Source organism: Strix aluco, chromosome Z (assembly GCF_031877795.1).
Source record: "Strix aluco isolate bStrAlu1 chromosome Z, bStrAlu1.hap1, whole genome shotgun sequence".
Classification (NCBI taxonomy): domain Eukaryota; kingdom Metazoa; phylum Chordata; class Aves; order Strigiformes; family Strigidae; genus Strix; species Strix aluco.
Genome location: NC_133971.1, coordinates 13,097,241 through 13,124,082, shown reverse-complemented (window position 1 = coordinate 13,124,082; position 26,842 = coordinate 13,097,241). Strand labels below are relative to the sequence as shown.

The 26,842-nt window shown below is 38.4% G+C and overlaps 1 protein-coding gene across 1 annotated transcript; it reads left to right on the top strand.

Annotated features, from left to right (window-relative positions):
- Positions 1-144: 144 nt before the first annotated feature.
- Positions 145-26,536, top strand: TRIM23 (tripartite motif containing 23). Its single transcript, XM_074811678.1, has 11 exons — positions 145-317; positions 1,233-1,395; positions 11,868-11,989; positions 12,876-13,154; positions 13,759-13,941; positions 14,465-14,680; positions 15,742-15,876; positions 21,120-21,249; positions 21,368-21,478; positions 22,884-23,008; positions 23,364-26,536. Exons 1-11 carry the CDS (start codon positions 216-218, stop codon positions 23,541-23,543), a joined length of 1,746 nt encoding a protein of 581 aa, XP_074667779.1. The 5' UTR covers positions 145-215; the 3' UTR covers positions 23,544-26,536.
- The last annotated feature ends 306 nt before the right edge of the window (positions 26,537-26,842 follow it).

Below are 26,842 nucleotides of genomic sequence, written 5' to 3'. Positions count from 1 at the left end.
ACCGCCGCCTCCTCGGCCTGCTGGGGCGTGTCGTGCGGCACGGCACGATGGGAACCACAGTGCTGCGGTGCGTATCGAAGGAGGCGGGAGCAGACCAGCCCGCGGTGGCGGCCGGGGAGCGCATGCGCCCGTAGGGGCGGTGCCTGAGGCGGGCTCCTTCCTGCCGGCACCGGGCTCCTTCCTGCTGTCGGCCGCTTTGCTCCGCCCTCCCTAAGATGTCGGCCCTAGGTGTAAACAAGGTCGGGGCTGGTGCCGGGCTGGACAGCAGCCGGGGGTCCGGTGGTAGCGGCCGCGGCCCGGCGGGCGCCGCAGTGAAGGTGAGACGGGCTGCTCGGCCTCTCGTGCCGTCCGGCCCAGCCGCCTCCTGCGGCAGGGTAGGCTGTGGCGGCCGGGGTTGCGCCGTCGCTGCCCCAGCTAGGGGAAGGGGTAGCGCGGGAAAGAGAGTCTCCGGGGCAGGAGGCGTCCCCTGAGGCGGCGGGGCTCAGCTTGAGGCGGGGCGGGCCAGGAGGCTGCTTCCGAGGCCCCTCCGCGCGTGCCGTGGGGTGCCTCGGAGCGGACTGCGAGGCGGGAGGTCTCAGTGTGAGGGGAGGGGTGACTGCCCCAAAGGGGAGCTGTGTCGGAGAAAACGTAACCCCTGGCTCCCTGAGGTGGTTAGCTGACGTTATTGTCTTACGGATTGTCGCGTGAGGATTTTTTCTTTCTAGGTGACGATCAATTTCGCTTTTTATTAGCGATTTAAGGTCTTCCAGTCCCCTGCTGTTTGTTCCTGCTACCTCGGTGCTGCGTTTGTAGCTTCATAAATGTCTAACTTGGTATGACTGACCTTTTTATGTGCATCAGCTATGAATGGAAAATTTTCTCCACCGGCTGATGGTCAACTTTGGCAGTGTCTTGCCCTCCGTTTCCTTTTCCTGTGAGAACGTTTCTGTTTACTTGGTTGTGCCACTTGACCAGTGGGCTTTTCTTGTAGCAGTGCATTAAATGAAGTGGGCAAGAACTGGTGCTGATCCAGTGAGAGTCTGAAGAGTTAAAATATTCTGTTCATGACTATTTGGGTTTTAAATATCATTGGTATGATCGTTATTTGTGTGTACAAAGTGAAACTAATGTCTCAGCCTATTTGCTGTGACTGCAGGAACTTCTGTAATATAGACAGTGTCATATGGCTTACTGTATGAAGCTTTGTTTTTTTATCAGCTCAAAACCAAATATGGTCTCTTTTTAAATTATAGGTTCTTGAGTGTGGAGTCTGTGAAGATGTGTTTTCTTTGCAAGGTGACAAAGTTCCCCGGCTGCTTTTGTGTGGCCACACCGTCTGCCATGACTGTCTTACCCGGCTTCCCCTTCATGGAAGAGCAGTTCGTTGTCCTTTTGATCGACAAGTTACTGAACTAGGTAAGAAAATGTAAGTCTAAAGTTCTTAAAACCTGTCAGCCGAGGATACCCAGAAGGTAATTCTAGATACAGATTCTCCACTCAGTGATAATATTTCCAAGTAATGAATGCACAGTGTTCCATTTCATTTAGAGAACTTCATAGCACTGTTACGCACTAGTAAAATAGATATTTTAGTAAAAGGAAAGTAAAGATTTTTATCTTTTTCTTCTTGAACCTAGGCTTGCAAGCCTTATAACCTAAAGTCTTTCTGTACACCTATATTTACGAAGAGACTAATTTCAAATTAGTGACTAAGGGTTCCTGAATAGGTATTAATTTCCTGTTGTCCTAAATGCTGAATAAAACATGCAATTGAATAGGTAGTGTCTTTGACAAACAGATTTGTCTGGATTCACGATGAAGGGATATAGAGGGAAGTATTGGTGATAACAAACCTGGGTTATTTTAAATGTAATTCTATATATGCAATAACTGATAGTGACAGGCTATCAACAGGAATTCCCCTACTGTAGGAGCATCTGCAGACAGTGTTTGAAAGGATAAGATACAGCTTTCGTCCAAGAGTGGAAGTTTATTTTAGGCAAAAGATGACACATGCTTTTAATTCCTTCAGAATAGGAATTGCTTATTTAACACAGGGTTGCAGAGAAGACGAGTTATCAGAAGAATTTTTACCAAGAAGAATTTGTTAACAGAACTGGCTTCAGCAGTTTTGAATAGCACAGGGTAAAATAGCTGTTGGAAGGAGGAGAATCTTCAGAGAAGGAGATTTCTAATCTAGTAATCCATGAAAGAAATGTTTAAATGTCAAATTCCCTTGAATAAGAATTTACTTTGCAGTAAGAGAATCTGCTAGACTGTAGATCAAACTGAGAAGAATATTAAGGCACTCTGTGGGATGCTTTCATGGAAATAGGGGTCAGGAAAAGAAATACCAGTCTCATATGAAAGAGGGGTTTGTTTTCTGGGAGGAGGGATGTGGTTAGTATGAGCATCATGAAAGATTGCCAGTCTAGAAGACGTGGTTAAGAGAGTCATGATTTGTCTTCTTATCTATGACTGTATAGCTGCACAAGATTTCTTAAAGCATGCTGTTAAGGGGGAGAACATTAGAGCACAAGACTTAGCCCTGCTGTTGCGAAAATTTCTGTCCAAGACCACTGCTTGTATCTTGTAAAGTAAAAGGAGCATTTTTATTATGAACGTGCCACTTCTTAGTTTTAGTTCCACAAGGGAACCTGTCACTTCTTCGTTTTTATTGTGCATTTTTTTTTCCCAGGTATTTGAGTGTCCTATCATAATTTTTCGTGGGTTTCAGGTTCAACAGAAATGGAAGCTTTATAAATACATTTAAAGTTTTTTTTTCATCTTACATAATACTGAGGGTCTTCTGATGAAACGCAGTGAAATATTATTATACTCATAAGGCTCCTACAGACAGAAAGAGAGAAAAGAAGCTTCAGCTTTTCTGTCTAGGATAGTGGACTTGCATGCTGCTGGCTAGTACTAGAAAGAAGGATGGATGATATGCTGTGACCAGCAGTTGCACAAAAAACTGATAGGTAGAAAATTTTACAAAACAGCTTGAAAGTGAAAATACTTTGGTGAATAAAAATGTTCTGCATGGTTATTTGGGCCAGAAGAGGGTCATAGCCACTTTTAGGCTTACGAGGTCCATAAGAATTGTCTTAAGAAATATTTCTTCCAGCATGTGAAAATGGGGTCTTTTGTGCAGTGCAGCTTGTCAGGGCCCCTCTGAGGCATCTGTGTATTTTTTGTTTTGATCTAATAACGTAGTAGTTACTGCTCTTGGTTAAATCTGCTGTGCTTGTAGTTCTGTTTCCTTCTAAGAGCTCAGGAGTGGAGCTGAGAGGGAGGCATTGCAACTCTGGACCCAGGGCACTTCTCATCCTTCCCTCCCCTCCATTTCAGGACATGTGAGAAAACAATCTCTGTTTTTCACCCATTTCTGCAATTACCATTCTGCCATTTAATGAAGTAGTCTCAGGAAGCTGTTTAGTATCTAAATCTAGATTATAGGATTGCTGCCAAGAGAAAGTTCTGTTGAAAGAAGAGCTGTATAATCAGGATATAAAGCTACCTGTGTTGAACAAAGTTTCTTAATCAGTAACTGTGGATTTTACGGATGCTTTTAGATGGTCATTTGACCTATACAGTTCAGCAGACAGACTTGCTTGTTTTCCTTTGCTCTTATTACAAAATCACTTAATCCTATATGAGTCCAAGTGTTCCCAAGGCATCTTGGGAACTTTTTGAAAGAAATACTCAAGAATCTTTATATGTACAGATACGGCTGTATTTTCTCCCTTCTGAAATGGACATGGTTTAAATTTACTTGCCTGTCTCTTAAATATAGATATATGTATATAAAAAACTGTATGGGAAGGCAGGGTTAGAGTACTTTGTCAATCAGAATTTCTGGAAATATGGAGTCTGCAAGTGAAAATTGACAAGACATTGTTTACGTGCTTAGCAAAATATACTAATAGTTCATGAAAAATTACTATAAGAGAAAATATTTAGTAATGAACTGATAGGACTGAAGCCTGCCCAGACCATATTACTTTGCAGAGTAGACTAAACATAGATTTTGGGGGGTTTTTTTGAGAGTTCTTTGATGAAGTTGCCTGTGATTAATCTTCTAGTGGAGAATTTTAAATGAGTATGTATGTGTTGAAGGTATATGAACTGTCCAGTGACTTTCTTCAACTAGATTAGCATTCTTTAACCAAAATGTTAGAATGGAGAAGCTTATTTAAAAGCTTCGGAGTCTCTGGCTTTTGACTTTAGCTGAGCACCTCTGCTAAGGAAGCCTTTAACAGTTTATGGCTCAGTTGAACTCTCCCTGCCATCATCACATTACAGGACTGAAACTATTTTCTGTCATTAGGACTTGTTGAACTGGTGTGTGCAGGCGTTGGCATCCTTCATGCAATCCATCCTGTTAGTATTGTTTATATCTGTATATTCTTTTGCTAGTGTTTGAGTGCTGAGATAAAACTTCAAAATGTTGTGCAAGAATATGTTGCTATAACGTAACATTCTTTCAGCTTTGTTCAGACATTTAGACAAAAGTTGCTCCTTTATTCTTTGCATTATTTATAATCCTTTTGCAGACAAGCTTCATGCTTTTGAAAATGACATTTGTATTGTTGGCTGGAGTCAGTATCTTCGCTCTGTCACTGTCTCATTCCTGGCTGACACACTTCCTGCTATTCATGTCTTATTCTTCTTTTGAGAAGAGACAGTCAGATTGTGTAGTGGTTTTGTAATGGACACAAACATCCCTTGTAGGCACAAGGATGAGATCACTGGACTCTTTTTCATTTGTGACCAAAGCAGGATTTGAGCTAAAGTCAAAGAGATTAAATGGATGTATTCACCCGACTCATCTTTTAGTGTTTTTAAATATAAAATAAACACTTGATCAGATGTGTTGAAAATATGTATGTTGAGTACATAGTAATTTTATAGTAGGTTTAGTGTAAAAAGAAGCAAAGTAGCTTTTTCTCAAATACATAAACTTCATGGTAGATACCAGTGAAATGAAACATGACTTTATGATAATATATATTTTATAGGGTGCTTACTAACATGTATCAGAATCTCAGGACATGTAATTAAAAAAAAAGGCAAAAGCAATGTAACTTTGTTTCTCTTGACAGCTTTAAGTTATGAACTAGAAAATAAACACAGAATAGCTACAGACTTGTCTTTTCTGTTGGTTACATTTCAGTAAATTAGTTCTGCTTTGATTTTTCTGGCTTGGCTTGGCTTTGTCTTCGTGCCAGACATGGAACAGAACTAACATGATTAAAATCAGGTATGAGAATGTAAACTGAGGAGAGAACTTCTTAGTTTGTTGTTTGTTTTTCTTTTTTTTTTTTTAAATAAATGTATTAAAAGCTATGGAATAAAATAGTTTTGTAAGAAACACTACAATGATTGAACAGCTTCTTCCTCTCTCAGCCGTATCCAATGTTTGCTTAAAGGCTAATTTGGTACAATTTATTTCATAAGTAGGTTTATCCTTTTGGTGCATGTACATCCATATATGCTCTGCTATTAATGAGTATCTGGATTAGTGGCTAATCTGGAGATACAAGGTCCACATTAGTATCAGCAGTCATTATATTGTTATTGTGAGTATTTTGTATACTGTGGTAACTGAAGGTTGTGCACAGTCAGTTTGCTGTGGGGTAGTGCTAATCTAAACACTGTCGAGGAGAACCATCTAGCCACTTTTTTGTGCTTTGCTCTCTGTGAGTTAGTGTCTAGAAATCTGTCTAGATACAGTGTCAGCAAATCCAGACTCTGTTTACAAACTGATTTGGCATAATCTAGATTCTAAAAGTGGATATTGCACTCTCTATTTCTTCAACTTGTAATAAGAGGTGACTCTTCCTTGCTTTGTGTTACAAAAAACACTGTGATCCCACTAGGAGTGCTAGAGCTAAAAAATAATAAAGCTCTGAAGTCAGAATATATCAAGGCAGATGACTGTCCTGGTGCTAACTGTAATTCTGGAGGACCAGAACATAATTGCTGTAAACTCTGTCAACATCTGTGGCAAACAAAAGTTAAAATACTTCTTTTTTTGTTCACAATTTATTTTGTGGAGTACACTGAGCTTAGATTGGGTGTTGGTATGCTATCTCTACCAGAGAAGGCTTCTGCAGTGGAACTGATAACTGCAGAGAGCACTGACATGCCCTTGCTTTATACCTAACTTCCAAGTTACTAACCAATACCTTGATAGGCGCGTTCCCAGAAACAGCTGATTTTATAAAATTAATAGTCTTTTAATGGAAAGCATTTTTTTTTAAACAGATAGTCAGTGTTGTTTTGTACCAGCTGAAGGTGTTGGAGGGGAGAGTAGCTTATATATACTCCCATATAGCTATAGGAAAACTCTGAACTCTGTCTTTTTTCTGTGAGGCACTTCTATTTTGAGTTTGGCCACTGAGAATATTATGGTTGATGGTTTAAACTGTGGGTAAAAATGCTTAGGAGAGAAAATTTCATGTGGCAAAACTGCAAGCTATGCAAAATTATGATGTTTACATTGTAGGTATGTTGGTTCCTGGTCACATCCCTCTTCAGAGGTACCCTAGCATTGTTGCTCTCCCTTTGTCAGATGTGGCATGCACCTCGTGAAATTACTTGTTCTGCTCCCCTTAATGGGAAAACAATTGGTATGTGAGCATTCCAGTCTTCCACATAATTGTGCCTAGTCGTGTAATGTGGCCTTGCTCCTGAAACAGTACTGCAGGAAAAATGTTGTTAGGTAGTAAAAGCACTTGCATGTATTTCAAACAAGTTTTGAAGTCTTAAGACTGAAAGGCAGCCTCTTTTGTTTTGTAGCTCTTTGAGTAAAATAGAGAATGTTGTGGTTTAACCCGGGTAGGCAGCTCAGGCTCATGCAGCTGCTCGCTCACTCCCCTGCAAGTGTGACAGGTGGGAGAATTGGAATGGCAAAAGTGGGTTGAGATAAAGACAGTTTAATAGGTAAAACAAAAGCTGTGCACACAAGCAAAGCAAAATAAAAAATTTATTCACTGCTTCCCACTGGCAGGCAGGATTTCCAGGAAAGCAGAGCTCCATCTCCTGTAGTAGTTACTTGGGAAGACAAATGCCATAACTCTGAATGTCCCCCTGGCTTCCTCCTCCTTCACCCCAGCTTTTATTGCTGAGCACGATGCCATATGGTATGGAATATCCCTGTGGTCAGTTGGGATCAGCTGTCCAAGTTGTGTCCCCTCCCAACTTCTCATGCACTGCCAGCCTACTCACTCTCAGGGCAGTGTGAAAAGCAGAAAAAGACCTCAATGCTGTGTGAAAGTTCCTCAGCAATAGCTAAAATACCGGTGTGTTATCATCACTGTTTTGGTCACAAGTCCAAAACATAGCCCCATACCAGCTACTATGAAGAAAATTAACTTAATCCCAGCCAAAACTAGAGAGCAATTCTTAACAAGCTGAAGCTGATGATAGGAGGACTTGCATATCCATTTGTTTTTGGGATTTTGTTTTCTTTTTGTGTACTCTTTCATACAAACAATATTGTAACATATCTAGCTCTTAAAAGTATTGTCTTTTATGTGATGACTATATTTGAACAAAGAGCCTTTGTAGCAGGGTATACTCTCTGTGCTGCAAATCCAGACTCCTGTGGGAGCTGAAGATCCATATTCTTGGAACTGTAATTATTCTGTGGCTGTGTGTACCAAGCTGAGGAGCAGTGAAAGATGAGTATTTGGGGTGGGTACTTCATTTTGCTAGTTCTCATAACTGCCTGGTACTCATAGTAGTTGGTGTGTCTCTGTTCATTTGGAACAGCACTTTCACTCTAATGATACATCAAAATCTATGGAGTGTTTGATAAATCTCAGTACTGACGGAGGAGGAATTAATCTCTGTATAAGATCCGTGGGGTGACATACTCCTACCAGACCATGACAGGGCAGCATAATTTAGGAATTATGAAGTGGCACTCAGGAGAACCAGACAACTCAAGTTTGGCTCATGTTCTTAGATGGATATGTTTGCATGGAGTGTGAAGCAAATAGTTGAATTACAAAAGCAGCATGCATATGCAATTTTGTCCCGATAGTGGTGTCCCACACTCTAAAAAGTAACTGCAGCAACCTTTTCTTGTCTTACAAACACAGTTCAGAAGTTTCATCATAAAACAAGATGAGACAATTTCAGGTCCTACAGATTCTGTTTAAATACAAGGTGACATTTCCACACACCTTCTTAGCTATGTAAATGTACATCTGTCACTACCCTGGGCACTACTGGTAATGTTGTGCCTTCTGTCATTCTACTGAAAGCTAACAAACCCTCCCTATTTCTTTTCCTAAAGTTAGTAGCTTCTGTGCACTTAAGTAAACATCTGACAAAGAGATAAGGGCAATATTATGTGACAACACTAGCGTCCACATCTTGCCTTCCTTAGAGCACTTCTTTGGTGCACTCAATTAGTATTCAGCAGTAATGTTAGATATAATTAAGTAATTTCTTGAGTTTCTTTTTGTTCTCGGATATGTTTTTCTTGAGCTGGTAAAAATGTTACAAGATCATAGGTATTCGTGGGTTAACTCTGATTTTTTTTTTTTTTTTTTTTTAGGAAAACAGGATGTTTGGAGATTTTAATGAGGATTGGCTTATATATCTGTGTTTATCAATTTTAATAGATCATTGTAAAATCCCTGTGACAACACCAGAAGAGTTCATTGTAGCATTGAGGCTGGAGGAGGAAAGAGCACATGCATTTCTTATCCCTTCCAAATTAGGAATTGTTAGCAAATAATTACACCATCTATCTGAATTGGCATGTATTGATACTCTATATGAACAGCCTTGTTAGTGTCAATGAGGAGTTAAACTGATTCTGAACTGTGAAGCAGTAAAGGTTTAGTTTGTGCAGCAAAAACTTCAAAAGTTGATCTGCCTCCGATTTTAAAGAATAAAACCACACCCAAACCTACACGCAGAAGTGACGCTTATTCTGGAAATTCGTAGTGAATTCAACACTAAGCTCCATTAAAAACACCTCTCTATTCTTGGATCATCCATCTGTAATTGGCCTTTCCTGATTTCCACAAGTATATAGTTGTGATTCAGCAATGGTAGTCAGCCTATTGCAGTTAATCAAATATAACTTTCTAGGTGTTGTATATTGAGGAGAACCTCAGATTCTGTCTACTCAGTCTTTGAAAATGGCAAATATCCCATGTGAGGAGTGTCTGATAGCATACTATTAAAATGTTTGTTTTCTGTGTAACAGCTCTGCTGAGAGGGAAGTTGCTAGGTGCTTTCTGCATTAGATGTAAATTACTTTTTAAGAGCCATCTCTTAAGAGCGCAGGAGCAGGCAATTCAAAAGTGTCAGAAGTCAAGCAAGCAGGGCAGAAGTCCGGCTTGGCTGACCAGGGATCTCCTAGAACTTAGGTGGAAAAGGAGAGTGTACGGACATTGGAAACAAGGACAGGCAACACAGGAGGACTACAGAGATACTGTTCACCACTGTAGGGACAAAATTCCTGTGGCCAAAGCTTAATTCAGTTCAAGCTGGCCAGCAGTGTGAAGGACAACAGAAAGGGCTCTCTAAAATATGTTAATAGCAAAAGGAGAATCAAAGATAACATAGGTCCACTGCTTGATGAAGTCAGTCACCTCACAAATAGGAGAATAGAGAAAGGGGAGACATTTAATCCTGGGGTAATCCTGGTTATATGTACAAACTGGGGGATAAGAGGCTGGAGAGCAGCCCTGCAGAAAGAGATCTGCAGATCTGCGTCGATGACAAGTTGAATATGAGTCAGCAGTGTGCCCTGGCAGCCAAAAGGGCCAGCCATGTCCTGGGGTGCATCAAGCACAGCATAGCTGGCTGGTCAAGGGAGGTGATTGTCCCCCTCTACACTGCACTGGTACAGCCCCACCTCGAGTACTGTGTGCACTTTGGGGCGCCTCAATATAAGAAGGACATCAAACTGTTAGAGAGTCCAGAGGAGGACAACAAAGATGGTGAAAGGTCTTGAGGGCAGGAGATCACTTGGCTTGTTCAGCTTGGAGAAGAGAAGGCCAAGGGGTGACCTCACTGCAGCCTACAACTTCCTCAAGGGGAGCAGCAGAGGGGGAGGTGCTGACCTCCTCTCCTTGGTTACCGGCAATTGGACACAAGGAGATGGGATGAAGCTACATCGGGGGAAATTCAGGTTGGACATTGCAAAAAGGTTCTTAACAGAGAGTGGTTGGCTGTTGGAACAGGCTCCCCAGGGAAGTGGTCACTGCACTAAGCCTGTCAGAGTTCAAGGAGCATCTGGACAATGCTCTTAGTCATATGGTTTAGTTTTAGGTAGTCCTGCAAGGAGCAGGGAGTTGGACTCAGTGGTCCTTATGGGTCCCTTCCAACTCAAGATATTCTATGATTCTAATTCTCTTATTTGGGAAGAGAATGAGAGAAGAGAATGGGACAACCAGCTGGAGGGTGGCTTTGCAGAAAAGGACCTGGGGGTGCTGGTTTACCTGGTGTGCTGTTGCAGGAAAGGAGGCAAATGGTATCCTGGGCTGATCAGGAAGTGTTGCCAGCAAGTCCAGGGTGGTGATTCTTCACCTGTCCTCAGTACTGCTGAGGCCACACCTGGAGTACTGGGTCCAGTTTCGGACTCCCCAGTACAAGAGAAATGTGGAGCTATTGAAGCAAAAGGCCAGTAAGATAATGAAGGGACTGAAGCATCTCTCATATGAGAAAAGGCTGAGAGATACAAGTATCTGAAGGGAGGGTGTAAAGAAAATAGAGGAAGGCTTTTTTCAGTCTGTCTAGTGACAGAACTAGAGGCAATGTGCACAAACTGAAACACAGGAAGTTCTGTCTGCACATAAGGAAACAATTTTGATTGTGAGGATAACCAAGCTCTGGCACAGTTTGCCCAGATGGGAGGTGGTATCTTCCTCCTTGGAGATCTTCAAAAATTGTCTGCGTGTAGTCCTGGGCAACCAGCTCTAGGTGACCCTGCTTGAGCAGGGGGACTGGGCAAGGTGATGTCCAGAGGTCCCTTCCAACCTCAAACATTCTGTAATTCTGTAATGACTAAAAAGTAATGATCCACTGCTTAAACATGATGCTTCATCTCTTGAGGCACCTTTGTCTTGCAACAGAGAAAATGTCTTTAACTTTATGACAATGATGCTGAAAAAAGTCAAGGGATGGTACTTTCTTGGAGAAGCAATCAGTAGTGTTCTCATGTGCTTCATGGCCTATGCCGGTAGCATTTAGCATCAGTCATTGGGATACAATTTTGGTTTTGCTTCTCATCACATTGCTTCATGTTAATGTCTACAAAATGAGGATGATACAGGAGTAGACATGGACTTCTGCTTTGCTCTAGGGAGTATAAGATATCTTCTTTTTTGCTCTATCAAATAGTGTGGTATGTGGGTCTTTCTTTCTGAATATTGTTTTAACTCTTACTGAGGTTTTTACTGAACTGAGATCTGCAACAGATGTTGCATCTTGTGGTTCATTATGAGGTTTGTCAGTGTGAATTCTTCACAGCTTCTGTTAGTACAGTAGAAATGTTCACTGGTCATAGGTATGCAAAATGTTAATTTTTATGATACACACTAGGGTTTGTGTTTAGTTGTTAGCTATTGCAGGTTATTTTACAAGTGTTTTTACTGAGCTTTTGTAAATTTTTAATAATCCTGGCATCTTTTTGGCAGGGAAATTCTGCATAAATATTAAGTAGTTTCATGATGGAAGGGTAGTGTGAGCTTATGTAGAAAAAGTAGTAGTTGTATCTCTAGTTAATATCATTGTGGTTAATGTGCTCTTAACATTTGTCAGAATCTCAGTTGTGGTTTGTGGATCTTCTCATGATGGTATTTGCTTGAGGTTTTTCTTCCTCTCCTCCCCTTCCTTTAACTCTTCCTCAAAAATAGGAGATTCCGGTGTCTGGGGCTTGAAAAAGAATTTTGCTTTGTTGGAACTCTTGGAACGGTTGCAGAATGGACCTGCTGGGCAGTGTGGGACAGTAGAAGAAGCCATTGGTCTATCTGGAGAGGTACTGAGTTTTTTAAAAAAGCAAAAATTTGTTACATTTGCCTAAAGTTATCTTTAGATAGAAAAAAAGTCAGTTCTTTGCCAAATGTAATTTCACTAACAGTGCTATGTTTTCTTTCAATATCTAGTATTAAGGTTTCAGTTAATTGCTTCATAATTAAATGCTGATCTGTACTAACTAAATCAGAAAATGAAAAGGTATTGCCAAGCATGCATACTCTTTTCCCTTTCTTTAGGCTTTTGAGATTTTTAGAAAAGGTTACTCATTTGGATATTTCAGTTGTAGTGAGTTAAGAACAGCTTTCTAAAACCTCTTAGAAACTCTTTCTAAAGCTTCAACTCTTCTTGCATTGTTGCCTTTTATAGTCATTTGATATTAATACATCATGTGATAGTACTTTATTATCAAAACTATCTGCTTTAATAGTTTCAAGTATTAACAACTGGTACTCAAAAAGTATCATGGAGTGCCATTCTAGGAATAGATAACTGTCCTAAGTGTGTATCTGTCCATTGGTGTTTTGTCTGTCTGTAACTTTGTAATTCTGTTTTCTGTAATGACTGCTGTGGAGGAAATTAGTGGAACCTGAGTTATTTTATCCTCCAAACCTTTACAATTTCCACTGAAGTTTGGATTTATAAAATCACTGAACACCTTTAGAATAATTTACTGGAGTTGACTGTAAAGGAAACTGACTTTTGTTTTTTTAAAAATATATTGAGAACTTAAAATCAAGTTTTCAAAGTAATCCAAATATTTATTAGTGTGTAAATTCTAAAGAAAGTCTGTTTTCAGGCTTATATTGCTGTCAGGTCTTCTGATTTTTCTCAGTTATTGGGATTCAATGTTAACAACTTCAGTTGTTTGTTTTGTTTTTTTTTGTTAGAGTAGCATTCGTTGCGATGAAGATGAAGCCCACGTTGCATCTGTATATTGCACTGTCTGTGCCACTCACCTGTGTGCAGATTGTTCCCAGCTTACTCATTCTACAAAGACACTAGCGAAACACAGGCGTGTACCTCTTGCTGATAAGCCTCATGAGAAGACCATGTGCTCCCAACACCAAGTGCATGCTATTGAGTTTGTTTGTTTAGAAGAGGGCTGTCAGGCGAGTCCTCTTATGTGTTGTGTCTGCAAAGAGTACGGAAAGCATCAAGGTCATAAGGTACTGCTAATAATCTGTTTCTAGTCATGCCATCAGGTGGCTTTTATAATTACTTATCCAATGAGGGTACAAAAGCTTATGAAGAAAGGAGGGTAGATTCTTGATATGTCTTTATAGAGGTAACTGCATACTGTTCCTTTGTTTTCCCTTCATTTCAGATAACTGCTATGGTAAAATTACAAGAAAAAAACAAATTTTTTTCTAAGACAACAATAAATTATTTATATATGAAGATGGACAGTCCCTTTATCTGTTGCTTTTCTGAACTTCTCGCAGCATTGAGTCACCAGTTCTGAAAGTTGTTTTCATCATGCAAACAGTAGGCTCACCCAACCTGGTGCAGTCTAACCACCCTTCTTTTTTTATAATTGGTTATGGTAAACAGGCAAATTTGTGTGTTTATTTGTGTAATTGCTGTATGCCTATCAAAGTCTCAGCATAATCGGTAACTCCTGATTGCATTTTAACTTGCAAGATGGTTTTAAATTCTTGCTTTTCTTTCCTATATGTATGTATGTACACACATACATGAATATGTAGTAAAATAGAAAATATTATTAAGATATTTATGATTAATCTTTGATATGTTGCTTTTAATTAATAGCATTCTGTCCTGGAACCAGAAGCAAACCAGATTCGTGCGTCCATTTTAGACATGGCCCACTGTATAAGAACTTTCACAGAAGAAATCTCAGATTATTCCAGAAAATTAGTTGGAATTGTTCAGCATATAGAAGGAGGAGAACAAATAGTTGAAGATGGAGTTGGAATGGCCCATACTGAACATGTATGCCTTTTTTCTCACAGAGTATTTGCTTTTTATAATAACCAAGATAAGGAATTTCTTTGAAAATTATGCATAGGTTTTATAAGACAAGACCTTAAGTTCTTATCTCTACCAAGTTGGTATTAAGGCTTAAGCCAGCAGATAGAGGGGAACTTGTCATTACAATGATTTTAGACTGCATGAAAACAGGGAGGCGGTAGGGAAAGCTGTATAACTGCTAGTATGGTATTGAAGAACTGTGACCGACTGCATCTGTTTTCAGGTGCTGTGATGCTACTGAGGTTTTTCCCTGGTCATTTTTAGTAAGATGTGTATATATATAAGTAAGCTACTTGATTATTGAAGTAATTTCTTGGAGGACCTTGGTCTTAGGGTTGGTAAGACTTCCAGTATCACTGGGATTTGAACTGTGATGTAGCCAAGGAGATGTGAACATAAGTTAGAAACTGGAATAAAATGAAAAATGTGCTTCTGGAATCAACTGGTGTCCTTAATCATCTGGATCTCCTGACTGCAACACTAGGTACCAGGGACTGCAGAGAACGCTCGCTCATGTGTCCGAGCCTATTTTTCTGATCTTCATGAAACCCTTTGTCGTCAGGAGGAAATGGCTCTTAGTGTTGTTGATGCTCATGTGAGAGAGAAGTTGATATGGCTTAGGCAACAGCAAGAAGACATGACCATCCTATTGTCACAGGTTTCAACAGCTTGCCTTCATTGTGAAAAGACTTTACAACAGGTAGGTTGGCAAGTGAGCTGCTACATATGGCAAGGTACATGGAACTGCAAATTAGGGTTAGGCTACAAACGAAAAAGTTAGATGGTACTCTGCATTTCCTTTCCAATGTTAAAACAATAATGATATAACATGAGATTGAAATATTCATTATGGGGGGGCGGTTAGACAAGGATAATAAGTACAAAATCATCAAGTCTTCCAGTTGCTGGACATCCTGTGGCATGGTTCCCTTGTCTGGTGTAATTTTTAGTTATTTGTGAAGTTAGTGGGAAGGTGAGATGAAACTGAACCAAAAAACCTACAAGATTTGTGAGAAGAATTTTGCAGTTGCAATTACCAGTATAGGTGTTTGAAGATAGTTGTCACATGAGGCTGGCGGGAAAAAATAACTTTTGGTACACTTGTAATATGGGTAATTCAACATATTGAATGTGTGAAGAAGGTGGCTGTATGAGAGTATCTGATCCATTATTCACTTAATTTAGTGACAGCAAGAAGTAGATAGTATATGTGGTGAACAGTAAACAGTGTGAGAAATTATTTCACTAATGTGTTATTTGTACTTGTTTTTTAAATTTGTTTAGAGCTAGTGTCTTTTTGCTTAGTCAGATGTACTTTTAACTATGCAAATGTTCCCATCATTGGTGGGTGGATATTAATCTTTGTGTTGTGTGTGGCTGTATGCTGCAAAGCAGCTGCTCTATTCCAGCTGCTGAAATGGTGCATGAATGATACAAATCTTCTTTATATATTACCTTACTGTATCTTATAATTTATATTCGTATTCCTACAGGACTAAGAGAGGTCAAAGGAAAAGTTTTTTAAAACTACAGAACTATTTAGTATCAGTTAAGTATATATTATCTGTTAAGGAAGGATGACAAGGCCTTCACATTTGTATAGGAATTCTAAATAAATCTGTTTTGTAAATGTGAGTTTCTTTAACTAGAGTATTTCTATTTAAAATGCTTGATTTCCAGTCATAATATTTACATTGTGTTTGATTATTTTAAATAAGTTACTAAAGGGAAGGCATGCTTTTCTTTTCTTTGTCCGTTTAGGATGACTGCAGAGTAGTGTTGGCCAGACAGGAAATTACAAGATTGCTAGAGACATTACAGAAACAGCAGCAGCAATTTACGGAACTTGCAGATCATGTACAGCTGGATGCTAGCATACCTGTCACTTTTACAAAGGTATTCTTAATCTCATGAAAGTACAGCTATCCCAAATGTAGTTTAAAAGAAAGCAGAAATAATATATGTTCATTATGATGCTGTATTTGTTGCAGCGAATTTATGCAGTTCAGTATCACTTTGAGCCACAGTGTCTTATCATATCATGAGTGCCAGCTGGTATTTGAACAACAAAACCACTGTTCTGTTCTAATTAATGTGAGAAACATTCGTTTGATGTTGTCTGCACCAGTACCTTTGAACATTAGCTGCTTTCTTTTAAATGTGTAAGATAGTATTTGTGAATTCTAGAATTGCCTTTCTTTGGAAACATTCCTGATGTACATTCAATTCAGACCTGGAATCTACCCCTTGTTTTTCCATGTATTTTTGGCTTTTTCATGACAACAGCATAACTTCTGCAAAATGTTTATTATTTCCTGAAAATTGCACACCTATATTTAAGTGCAATAATGCTATTATAACTTTCAGTGTATAATATTAAAAATAATGTATTTCCTTCAATTTGTTAAATGAAAATTTGTCTTACAGTTGCTTTGTAATCACTGATAGTTTAGACACAGTTCATCTTTTAAGTAGGTTGTTTTTATTGCTTTAATATAATTTCAATACCACCTATTCTTTGAAAGGGATGAAATTATTTGGAGTTCGATAATGGTGATACTTTTCATGTAGGGGAGTAAATAAGTTTGAAACTGTAAGGAACAGGTACTTTGGCTTATGGGGTTTTTTTTTAGTTCTGAATGGGTGAAAGCGGAGTAGGATCTATTGTTGCTGAGATGAAAGTGGGGATTTAACTGTTGCTGTTGAAGCTTTTACTATAAGGAAACAGATGCTTCATGGGGATTCTGTCCCAGTTCTTGTTGATGTCGGAAATAAAATTTCTTCCAAATAATTTGTTTTGTAACTTCAGTATGTTTGAATTTCCATGTAATACCTGCTTTGTCAGATGAATAAATGCAGCATTTTCACTTCTGTCCCTCCCCTCCCTATTCAGCAGAGACCAGAGTTAGTCCAGTCAGGGAGATCTCTTCTGCAAACCCCCATTGTTCCATGAATGAATCAGCATTCATGTTCCACAGATGATGAATTGCATTCTGTGTATTCAGAATTAATTGATGCTGCTGTCTCACAGGACTGAGTCAGAGAGGGCATTTTGGATGTCTGGTTCTGCCTTTAGGAGCTGTTCATCTGACTCAGAAAATTTTGATTGCAAATTTCTGAGCACTTGGAAAGAGAATGGTTGCAGCCAGCTAAGCTCTAATAGATCTGAAATGGGACTTGACTTGGGGGACCCGGAAGTCTTCCAGTGTCTCTCTACACCTCGGCTTTCTTTAAAAAGAAATGGGGCTTTTATTGTTTTTCTCCTGTGACAAATTGGTATTTTTATGAAATCTTCTGGTATTTTTATGAAATCTTCTGAAGCTTAGATTCTGAATCACAAAGGTGCTAAAGCAAATGTAATTTTTCACAAAAACATCAGTGACCATAAAGGAAGGTGAAAATAATTACTTCAGTCTCTTTATGTTTCCTCACTTCTGATGAAGTTTAAAGCTCTCTTTCTACACAATGTTTTTTTAGAATACTGTTATGCTGATGGGCACTGTTGTGACTTGTAGTGAGGTTTGTTGTACCTGAAAGGTCTGTGCCTGGCAGGAAATTTCAGACAGAAATAAAATCTTCAGATAAAAACCTGTAGACTGTTATTATATAACTGAGAAGGTCTTGCATTGAAGGCTGCATCCATTATAAAATTAAGAAAAAGTTTCAAACTGTACCAGATCAGAGGAACATTCTGTATCCACTGAAGATTGTGGAGATTTAAGGAGGGGAGGCAGAATTCCTTTTCACTATTGAAAGTGAGCAGGTTTTATCCATATTTATTGTTTCACTGATGGCACCAAAACCATGGATAGTGCAGTTTCTGTCTCCTAAACCATCAAGCAAAATGATGCGTGTAAAGCTCTGAAGGGAGGATTTGGAGAATTCCAGCACAAGATGCCAAAGATCTTTCAAGAAATATATTTGTACATAATTTCTTTTAATATATTGTTTCCAGTGGATCCTTCTTTACCTATGTATTTGTGAGGACTTTGAAGAAGTCAGGTTGAAATATCTTCACGTACTTCTCATCCAGGAGTATGATCCTTACATGAAGAGAGAGATTGCTGTTTTGTCCTGGTCAAACAGGAGCAGTGGCTGTGGAGTGTTATATATACCGGAATAGCAATTAGTCATCCTAAATATTTATGTGCACATACTGGGGAGAGAGAAAATGGTTAAGAAAACATAATCTGAGATTGTAAAGAGCACTTACCTGTCAATGTTGAAGCAAGTATGGGAAACTGCTAACCCTTACCAACACCAAGAGTACCCAAGAAGACAGTAATCTGTCAGAGGGAGAGCACTTAACACTATCTTTAAGTAAACCTGTATACAGCTTTTGTCATGTCAATAAATTTCTCAGCAAAGACAAAGGACAAGGACAAAAAGCAAGAGACCGCAGTTGTGTGGATTTTTTTTTCTGCACTTTCTGTACTTAGATTTAAGAAAACATCAAGTTTTACTTGAACAGAAATCATGGGTTATCTGTTTTTAAGTGTGCTATCAAGGGATACACCTGCCAGAAATGCTTACATGAAAAGGTTTTACTGGCCAGATTTTTTTAAGTAACGCTTTTAATTGAAAGTGCTGATACAGTTGATGCAGAGATATTTTTTTATCTGTCAGTTTCTAGCTGTGATCATCAATAGTCAATTATTTCTAATACTTACTACAGGTGCTATACATTGTTTTCTGAGTAGGAACTTTTCTTGCAAGGTTCTTCCTGAAGTGACAGAATTACTCACACAAAAAGTAGAAATTTGGTGTCTGTCACAGATTGCATTTTGATTCCTTCTGAGAGAGTGCAAACATACTGAGAACAACCTATTTTCACTGTAAACCTTACAGAAAGCCAGCTGCAATGGGATGGCTAAATTTGACAGAATTATCCATCTCCTCTACTTCCTTGATGCTTTAAGTTGCACAGGCCAGCACTGTCTCTGTCCTCCAGCCACAGGAGCTGTAGAGGTAACTGGTGCTTCTGGTGGAGCCCTGAGAGGGTGGCCAGGCTGGGTCACTGTCAGTGAACTCTGGCCATAGCCAGAGTGCTGCCTCCAGCAAGAAACCTGTAAATTTAGCAGATCTATCCAGAGCTGCCTCTCTTCCTTCCCCCTTCCTTTCAGGCACAGAGGAGAACTGGGAAGACTCATCCCCAGAAATTTTAGACAAAATCAGAACTGAGGCTTCAGTGTGAAGAGGCTGCTTGGAGGCATGGCATTTTTTTGACTCTTCAGTGCCTTTTGCATATTTCTTTCTGTTCTTTCTCTTTGCCTGCACCTTTCCTGCTGACACACTTGTTGAGCATCTGCCCACAAGTTTTTCTTCTCCAGGAGATAACCCTTTCTGATAACATGCTGTGTTGCAATGTTGTCACTGAATTTTGCAGCTTCAGCTCTGAATCCAAATACCTAGAGCTTAGAGGAACTTTATTAAAAAGCAAATAAGTTTCAATGTCTTATTTTCCAAATCTCAGATATTCAGTTAGCCTTTTGATTTTGGAGCATCTGCCTTGTGTAGTATCAAGCTGTAGTTCTGAAACTGCTCAGCTTGTACAAGTTTATTTCACAGATTCAAATAAAGTCTTTTTTTTTTTCACAACAGATAGTTAGCCTGTGGAGATATGCCAAGGATCTTCTAGGCCGTAAATGTCTGTGGCTTCAAGAAGCAGACAGACAGATAGATTCATAGGTGAATAATTCATCAAGATCTGTTAGTTGCAGAAACTGCACTGTTGGCTCAGTAAGTCCATGAGCTGCAAGCTGTTAGACACAGGGAGGGTGTTTAGGGGAGTTATCACCATGGGCTTTCCCTGTTCTTTACTTTCACATGTATCCACCTTTACCTAGTTTCAGACAACATTCTAGATTACATGGACCTTTGATCTCACTCCTACAATCATGATGCTTCTGACTTTTTGTGTTGTAGTATTTGCATTTTTATTTTTAGAAAGCAGTTTCTCAAAGTGTTTTTACTGTCTTTGGAGACTGCAATAGCATAAGGTGATTGAATTAATCTGTACCGATTGTTCTGGTGGTATACTACTTCATCTGTGACAGAGCAGAGAATGGAGTTGCATGTCATGATGACATATCCAGCTATATAATGGATCCTCTGTGTGGGTATATATATTTATCTATGTATCTCATGTCACATGATGTAGATGTTTATAGATCCGGTCACTCTGGTGCATGTTGGTCATGTACCGGGAGAGGTTGTAGCATTTTTGCATTCAATAAATAGCATTTCTAATGCAAGAAGAAATAAAAAGCTGTGTGGGGTAGACACAGATTTTTGTGTGTTGCTTGCCCAGTACAGTGCAAGAAAACAAATAAATTGTCACATGTTTCTGATGACTGAAACTGGTATTTCATCAAGGTAGCATTTCTAAGTAGTTCAAAATATGTTCCAGGGATAACTGGTAATCTTAGCTTATGTTGTTCATTTTACAGTTTACAGTTTGCTGCTTTGTATTAGTAATTACACTTAATCACAGTGTTAGTGTCAGCTTGTTCAATACTCATGGTAGATAGGTCTAAACTACAAATAGGAAGTTGATGCTCTTTCCTTGTCTCCAAGCAAGACTTGGGGGGTTTTTTATTAATTTTTCTTCACTATTTCAGATTGCTGCTAAATGCTAATAATGTTGCTGTTGTAATGTGGTAAAGGCTTGGAAGTGGCTTGAGGTAAAGAGGCATAGCTATGGAGCCTCCAGCAAGGAAGTAGTTATGTAGGTGAGGGCATTAAAAATGTGACAAAACGTAGTGGAAAAGCTACAAAACCAACAGAGTCTTTTGGTCAGAGAATTCTAACTAATTGCTATGAACAATTCAAGCAGTCTGAGCCAAGAATAATGAAAGAATTGGAAATTTTATCAAGTGTAGACATACTAGCATAAGATTGGCTGTCTTTCTAAAAGGTGTGTGATAACTTGGGCAGAAGTTTACAGGTTCACTACAGAGATTACTGGATATTTTGGAGGTGATTAGTGATTGTGCCTCATAGTTTTGGAGTCCATCCATTTAATCCATCTGTTTTTGGAGTCCAATCATTTACAAATAGTGACAAGGTGTCTTAAACATAAGGATTTTCTAATTTAATTTCCTAACTTGCTCATGTTAAGTGTATGCTCTTTCTTCCAGGACAACAGGGTACATATTGGACCAAAAATGGAAATTCGGGTTGTCACTCTAGGATTAGATGGAGCTGGCAAAACAACTATTTTGTTTAAGTTAAAGCAAGATGAATTCATGCAACCAATTCCAACAATAGGTTAGTAGCAATAATTTAAATGTAGTGATTTTTTTTGAGTGTTTGACTTATCTGTAGAATTTAATTATTTTATATTCATATAGAACAAGACTAGAAAACTTTAATATTTTTATTCCAGGTTTTAATGTTGAAACAGTAGAATACAAGAATTTGAAGTTTACTATTTGGGATGTAGGAGGGAAGCACAAATTGAGGCCCTTGTGGAAACATTATTATCTCAATACACAAGGTGAGACTAATACAACTTTTAAACTGTATTTTGTCTTCTGGCTTGTATTTCAGAGCCAAAAAGATTATTAACAGAAGTACTTTATAACTGTAGAAAATTGTTCATCTAATGCAAAGTACAGCTGCTAGATTCATGAGCTAAGAAATTTCAATCCAGTTGGTCATAGTTGCTGCATGATAAAGGTGCATTGTCCATAAATCCATCAGACAGTTCATGGAGCCAAACAAAATGAGAATCTCTGTTAAACTGGTTCTAGCTGACCATGGCCAAGGTGCAGCGTTCCAAAATTTGCATAGTGAGAAGTAGTACTTGCCAGGTATGAAATTTAAATAGCACTTGAAATGAAAATATGATAATAATAGCCTTCAGGACCCTTTAGTTGGCAACTTCAAAAAATTCTACAAAGTTCTGTAACTTCTGACTTCGTATTGCAGTGTAATATCTGGTTCGTAGACTGGATTACTGATTCTGAAAACATTGATCTAAATGGTGCTGACTTAGATATTCATGCTGTCCTTCTGTAAATCATCCATAGTTGTATTCCAATTTAGAAGGGGGTTCCTCTTCATTAAGTGATTCAAAATTTTCTGAAATACCTAGGAATAACAAACATTAGTTTATGTGCTCCACTTTGTGCCTTCATTCCAAACTTTAACATTTTACATTGTTTATATTTTCAAACTTTAAAAAATCATATTCTGGGATTTCTGTTGTCCTCCTAAAACTTACCCTGTAAACACCAGTAGCATGGAATCATGTTGGCTTTGAGGAATTGTATGTTGGAGAGAAATCTTAAGCAGTTAACCTGGTGCATACCTGCAGTAAGTTTTGTTTAGTTTCAGTGTTGGGGGTTTTTTCATTGCAGAAACCATGCGTTTAAATTCTGTCCTCTAGCTTTCCCTTCTTGACTCTCCAGTCTTTCTGGCATCTTGGTTGTTCTCTGTAGTGGATAGTAAAATCCATGGCTGCTGTGTCGGATCCAGAACGATCTTCTCTGGATTGTGTGGTCTGTAGCTGAAGGAAGCTGTGCCTATTTGGCTGAACCTGTAGATTTTACAGCCAGTTAAGGGAAACTGGAACAAGAAATGGTTTAAACTGAGATACTCAATCCACACATAGTAAATCTGGTCTTAGAACTAAGTAGTTAAAATATCACAGCCTTTATGTTAGACTTGGCAAAGAACTTCAGATTATTTTTTTTTCCCTCTTTAAGGATGAATTCTATTTTTTGTCAAAAGTGTAGAGGTATGTAAGGCATTTCTCAGTCCTCTTGGCTTTGAAATTGAAGCTGTGCACTGCTGAGAAACTTCACGTAGACTTAGAAAAAAAGAATTGTGTAAGTTGAAAGCTAATTTCAGAGCTTATATTTGAATAAGTGTAAAACATTTCTATCTTTCTTTCATAGCGGTGGTGTTTGTTGTTGATAGCAGTCACAGAGACAGAGTCAGTGAAGCACACAGTGAACTTGCAAAATTATTAACAGAGAAGGAGTTGCGGGATGCCTTGCTCTTGATCTTTGCTAATAAACAGGTACTTGTGATTTTTTTCACTCTGTTACTTTTTTTCCTCAGTTTGGGTATCAAATCCCAACTTTCTGAACTCTCTGCTATGGGTAGGGAATGGTAATGTGGAAAGCAGAAAATGTAAGTGTTTTCCTTATGTCTAATGTTGGTAAAATAAGTTATGCTAGAGTGCTTAGTAGGTCCCAACAGCCAGTTTTTATTTTATGGTAACAAGTAGTAAGTGTGCAACTGTTTTATTTGGCTTTTGTGTTTGGAAAGCTTTTATGTGATATGTAGCTTCAGTGTAAGCCATTGGTTAAAAATAAAATACTTCAAACATAATACAGAAGAATAATTGAGTCTTGTATCTGATTCTGTTGCAGGATGTAGCAGGTGCGCTTTCAGTGGAAGAAATCACAGAACTGCTGAGTCTCCACAAACTCTGCTGTGGCCGTAGCTGGTATATTCAGGGTTGTGATGCCCGAAGTGGTACAGGACTTTATGAAGGATTGGACTGGCTTTCAAGGCAGTTAGTGGCTGCTGGTGTCCTGGATGTGGCTTAATTTTACAGTAGCTACAACTTAAGGTTGTAGTTTACTGTTTTGTTTTGTTTGCACGATTTAGGATGTTGTTGCCAGGTCTGCTGTCTGAAGAGGGGACTTTATTTAACTTGGTGGTTAGAACAAAATATAAGCCTTTATCCTAGATTGGATAATTGGTTCAGTAAACTTGTGCTGTTACAGTGTTTTTGAAATCTGATACATTTACAAGTAATGGTATGGGTTTGTTACAAGGGTGCCTTGAAATTATTTTTGGTGAAATTATAGGTTAGTTGTTACGATTTAAAATTCTTCCCTGATAAAATATGCATTGGAGTTCATGTCATAATTATAACAAGGTTACAGTAGTTAATTGTTGTCAGAAAAATTTTGAATGGTTTAGAAATACTTTCCCAGGAAACTATTCCGAAATCTGTCTCAAGTTATTAGGATAGCCAGCTCTGTTAGATATTAAAGAGTAGCACCATTTATTTCTGACTAAAGAATGCATTCATCTAAAGGTGGCATTGAAAATCACTTGCAAATACTCCACAAAAAGGAAATGTTTCCCTCATTATTTATTAGCTTCCCTGTTTGTTACCAGAAGGCAGTATAACTGGGCAAAGAAAACTGATAATGGGGAACAGTGTTGCAGGGCTAGGGGGCTGTGGCATTGTTTAGCTAGTCATTTTCTAGTTGAGGGGGAAGAGATTATTTGGGTTTTTTTGTTAATCGGACACATGCTAAATTATTTATGGACAGGCTATAGTGATACTGAGGTGGAAGTGTTTTGTGCATGCCTGAGGACATAATCTGCCTTTAGAGATTAAGTTTACTCCTCAAGAAGTCAAATGAAGTTTAAAAAAATAAAAACTTCTTAAAGAAGTAGTGTGGTATAATGTCAATCCAGCTGTGTACTCTTACGTAGAAGTCATGCTTCCAGATTAAGGTAGTAGCCTTCAAATATTAAATAACAGAATGTAAAAGCAGTGCACACTAATTATAACTCTTAGAAGAACAGATGGTATAATCCAGTATAAACTTTCCATAAATAGATTTTTCAGTTCTTACTGTATCTTCTACATGGAACTGTTACCAAAGCCTTCATTTCTGAAGATTACTTATTCATAAACCCATGAAATGAGTGTAGAGGTGTTTAAATTTAGAAAAGGTTGCAACAACTTAGTGATGCCTCTTTTTCTGCTGCACATGCAACTCTGCTAACGGTTTTATCTGTCTGGTATGTGCACCACAATCTTTGTCTCTCCTCTTTAAGTACACAGCCACTGCCAATTGAAGAAGCCATGCCATGGACCTCTTCATGTCAGTAGAGGAGCTACAAAGAGCACGACCAATAGATCAAAACTGCGTATCATCACTTTTCTTACTGGAGTAGAGGTGAATCAGGAGAACCAGACAGTGGAAGTGAGCAGTGTTGTTTCACAGATGGGTAGATATTTTTGCCACACTGAAAAGCGTGTTTACCTGTGAGAGCTTTGAACCTCGCCTGGCAAAGAAAATGTATCCTATTATTCGTGGCTATGGCTTTTATTGTAATATTATCAATTTTATGATGTTATCCCACTTTAGGCTTTAGGTAAAGCCAAGAATGTATAAACAAATACTTCAGTACATTTGCAATTTTCTTCAAGAGGAAACAGTTAAGGTAAATACTTTGTCATAATGACACTTATTTGTAGTTCTCGCTTGTTACTTAAATTTCATGTAAATGGTGTTAAATGCAGCTTCAGATTCAGCAAGTCTAATGACCTGAATAGTAACAGAAAGAACACTAAGCTTCAAAGTAGTTAAAGGTTTGTGAAATGGGCCTCAATGCCTATATATGTACATAGATACTGAGAAGGGGTATTTACTCTTTCTTCAGATGACCTGATAAATTTGGAAATAGTTTACAACAAAGTGAAAGGTATTTTCTTCCACCTACCGAACTAAAAATTGTTCATCCTTCCCAGCCTGTAACTTCTTGCACAATAGACTGTTGGCTGCTCTGACTTGAGCATCTGCTTAGCCTGTACTGCAGAGCAGTCCCATACCTAGTTAGGGCTGATTGTCCCTTCATAGCTCTCTTGAAAATATGAACAAGTTCTGCTAAGCATGGTAAATACCTTTTCCTGGAATATTTTTAACAGAGAAGACATGCATTCTTTACAGAAAAATCCTGATTCTGTAGTTTTATCTTTAGCTGGCTTATGCTTCAGTTATACATGCCTCTCAGTAGTTCTACTTTTAAAATATTCAAGGCGACCAGTTTGGATTTTTTGTAACATTACATTTGAGGGCAGAGGAAAAATTCTCACTCGTGCCTATTTTTGAGTACAAAGGATTGTTTGCGATACATGGAATGCTACCATAAAGGCATTTTTAAATGGAATTTATTTAAGATGACTTGAAATAACTGTGAAAGTGTTGCATTAATCTGTGAACTCTTCAGTGTAAACAGGTACACTAAGAGGTTTGTTTGTATTATACATTCATACTACATATAAACAGCTTTAGTTATAAATTTAAGCTTGTTTCACCAGTTTTACTGAACTTTAGTTTTTAGTGTACTGACTTACGCAATATGTAATTGGAATATTTCCTCAACTAGAACTCACTCAAGCATTACTAACTATGAGGATTATTTGAAAAGACTAAATAACTTTTCATAGGATTTTGACTCAATTGTGAAATCAAGTAAATACAGCATCCAGTGACTGTGTTGTGGCTTTCTTTAAAGAATCTCAGCTCAAAACCAGTATGTCTAGGCTAACTGAAAAATAGTTTTATCACTTGATATCGTCTTACTGTATGCTATCTTCAAATTTATTGTGGACTATGTGGACATGAGGTTTTTATTCTGAGATAGTTCTTACTCTGAACTGTTGGAGTAGGTGTAGATGTTATGTAAAGATTTCTTAGAAAGGGCTCTTTTAATGGAAACAATTCATGAGCTGCTGCAATTTGAGTTGCCGAGAAAATTCTTTTCAATAAAAATCTAAATCTTTGAGAATGAATTATAGTAAACTTGCATTTTTTTCCTTTTGTTAAGGTCCTATCGGAATAGAGATGTGCTACACTTAACTTACTATAGAATTTTTCATATCGCTCCCTGAAGATAGCCCATTATCTCACTGAAGATAAACTTCCTAGTGGTAGCAGCTTTTGAGGGACTGAATTTGATGAGCATTCACCACATCTCATTTCATGAATGAAGTTACCAGAACCATAAACTCCTGAGTCTTGTATGAGTGCAGTGGTGTTATGTGAACATCAACAGTCAAGTTAATGTTCCTGTATTTAGAGTAGACTTAACTATCCAA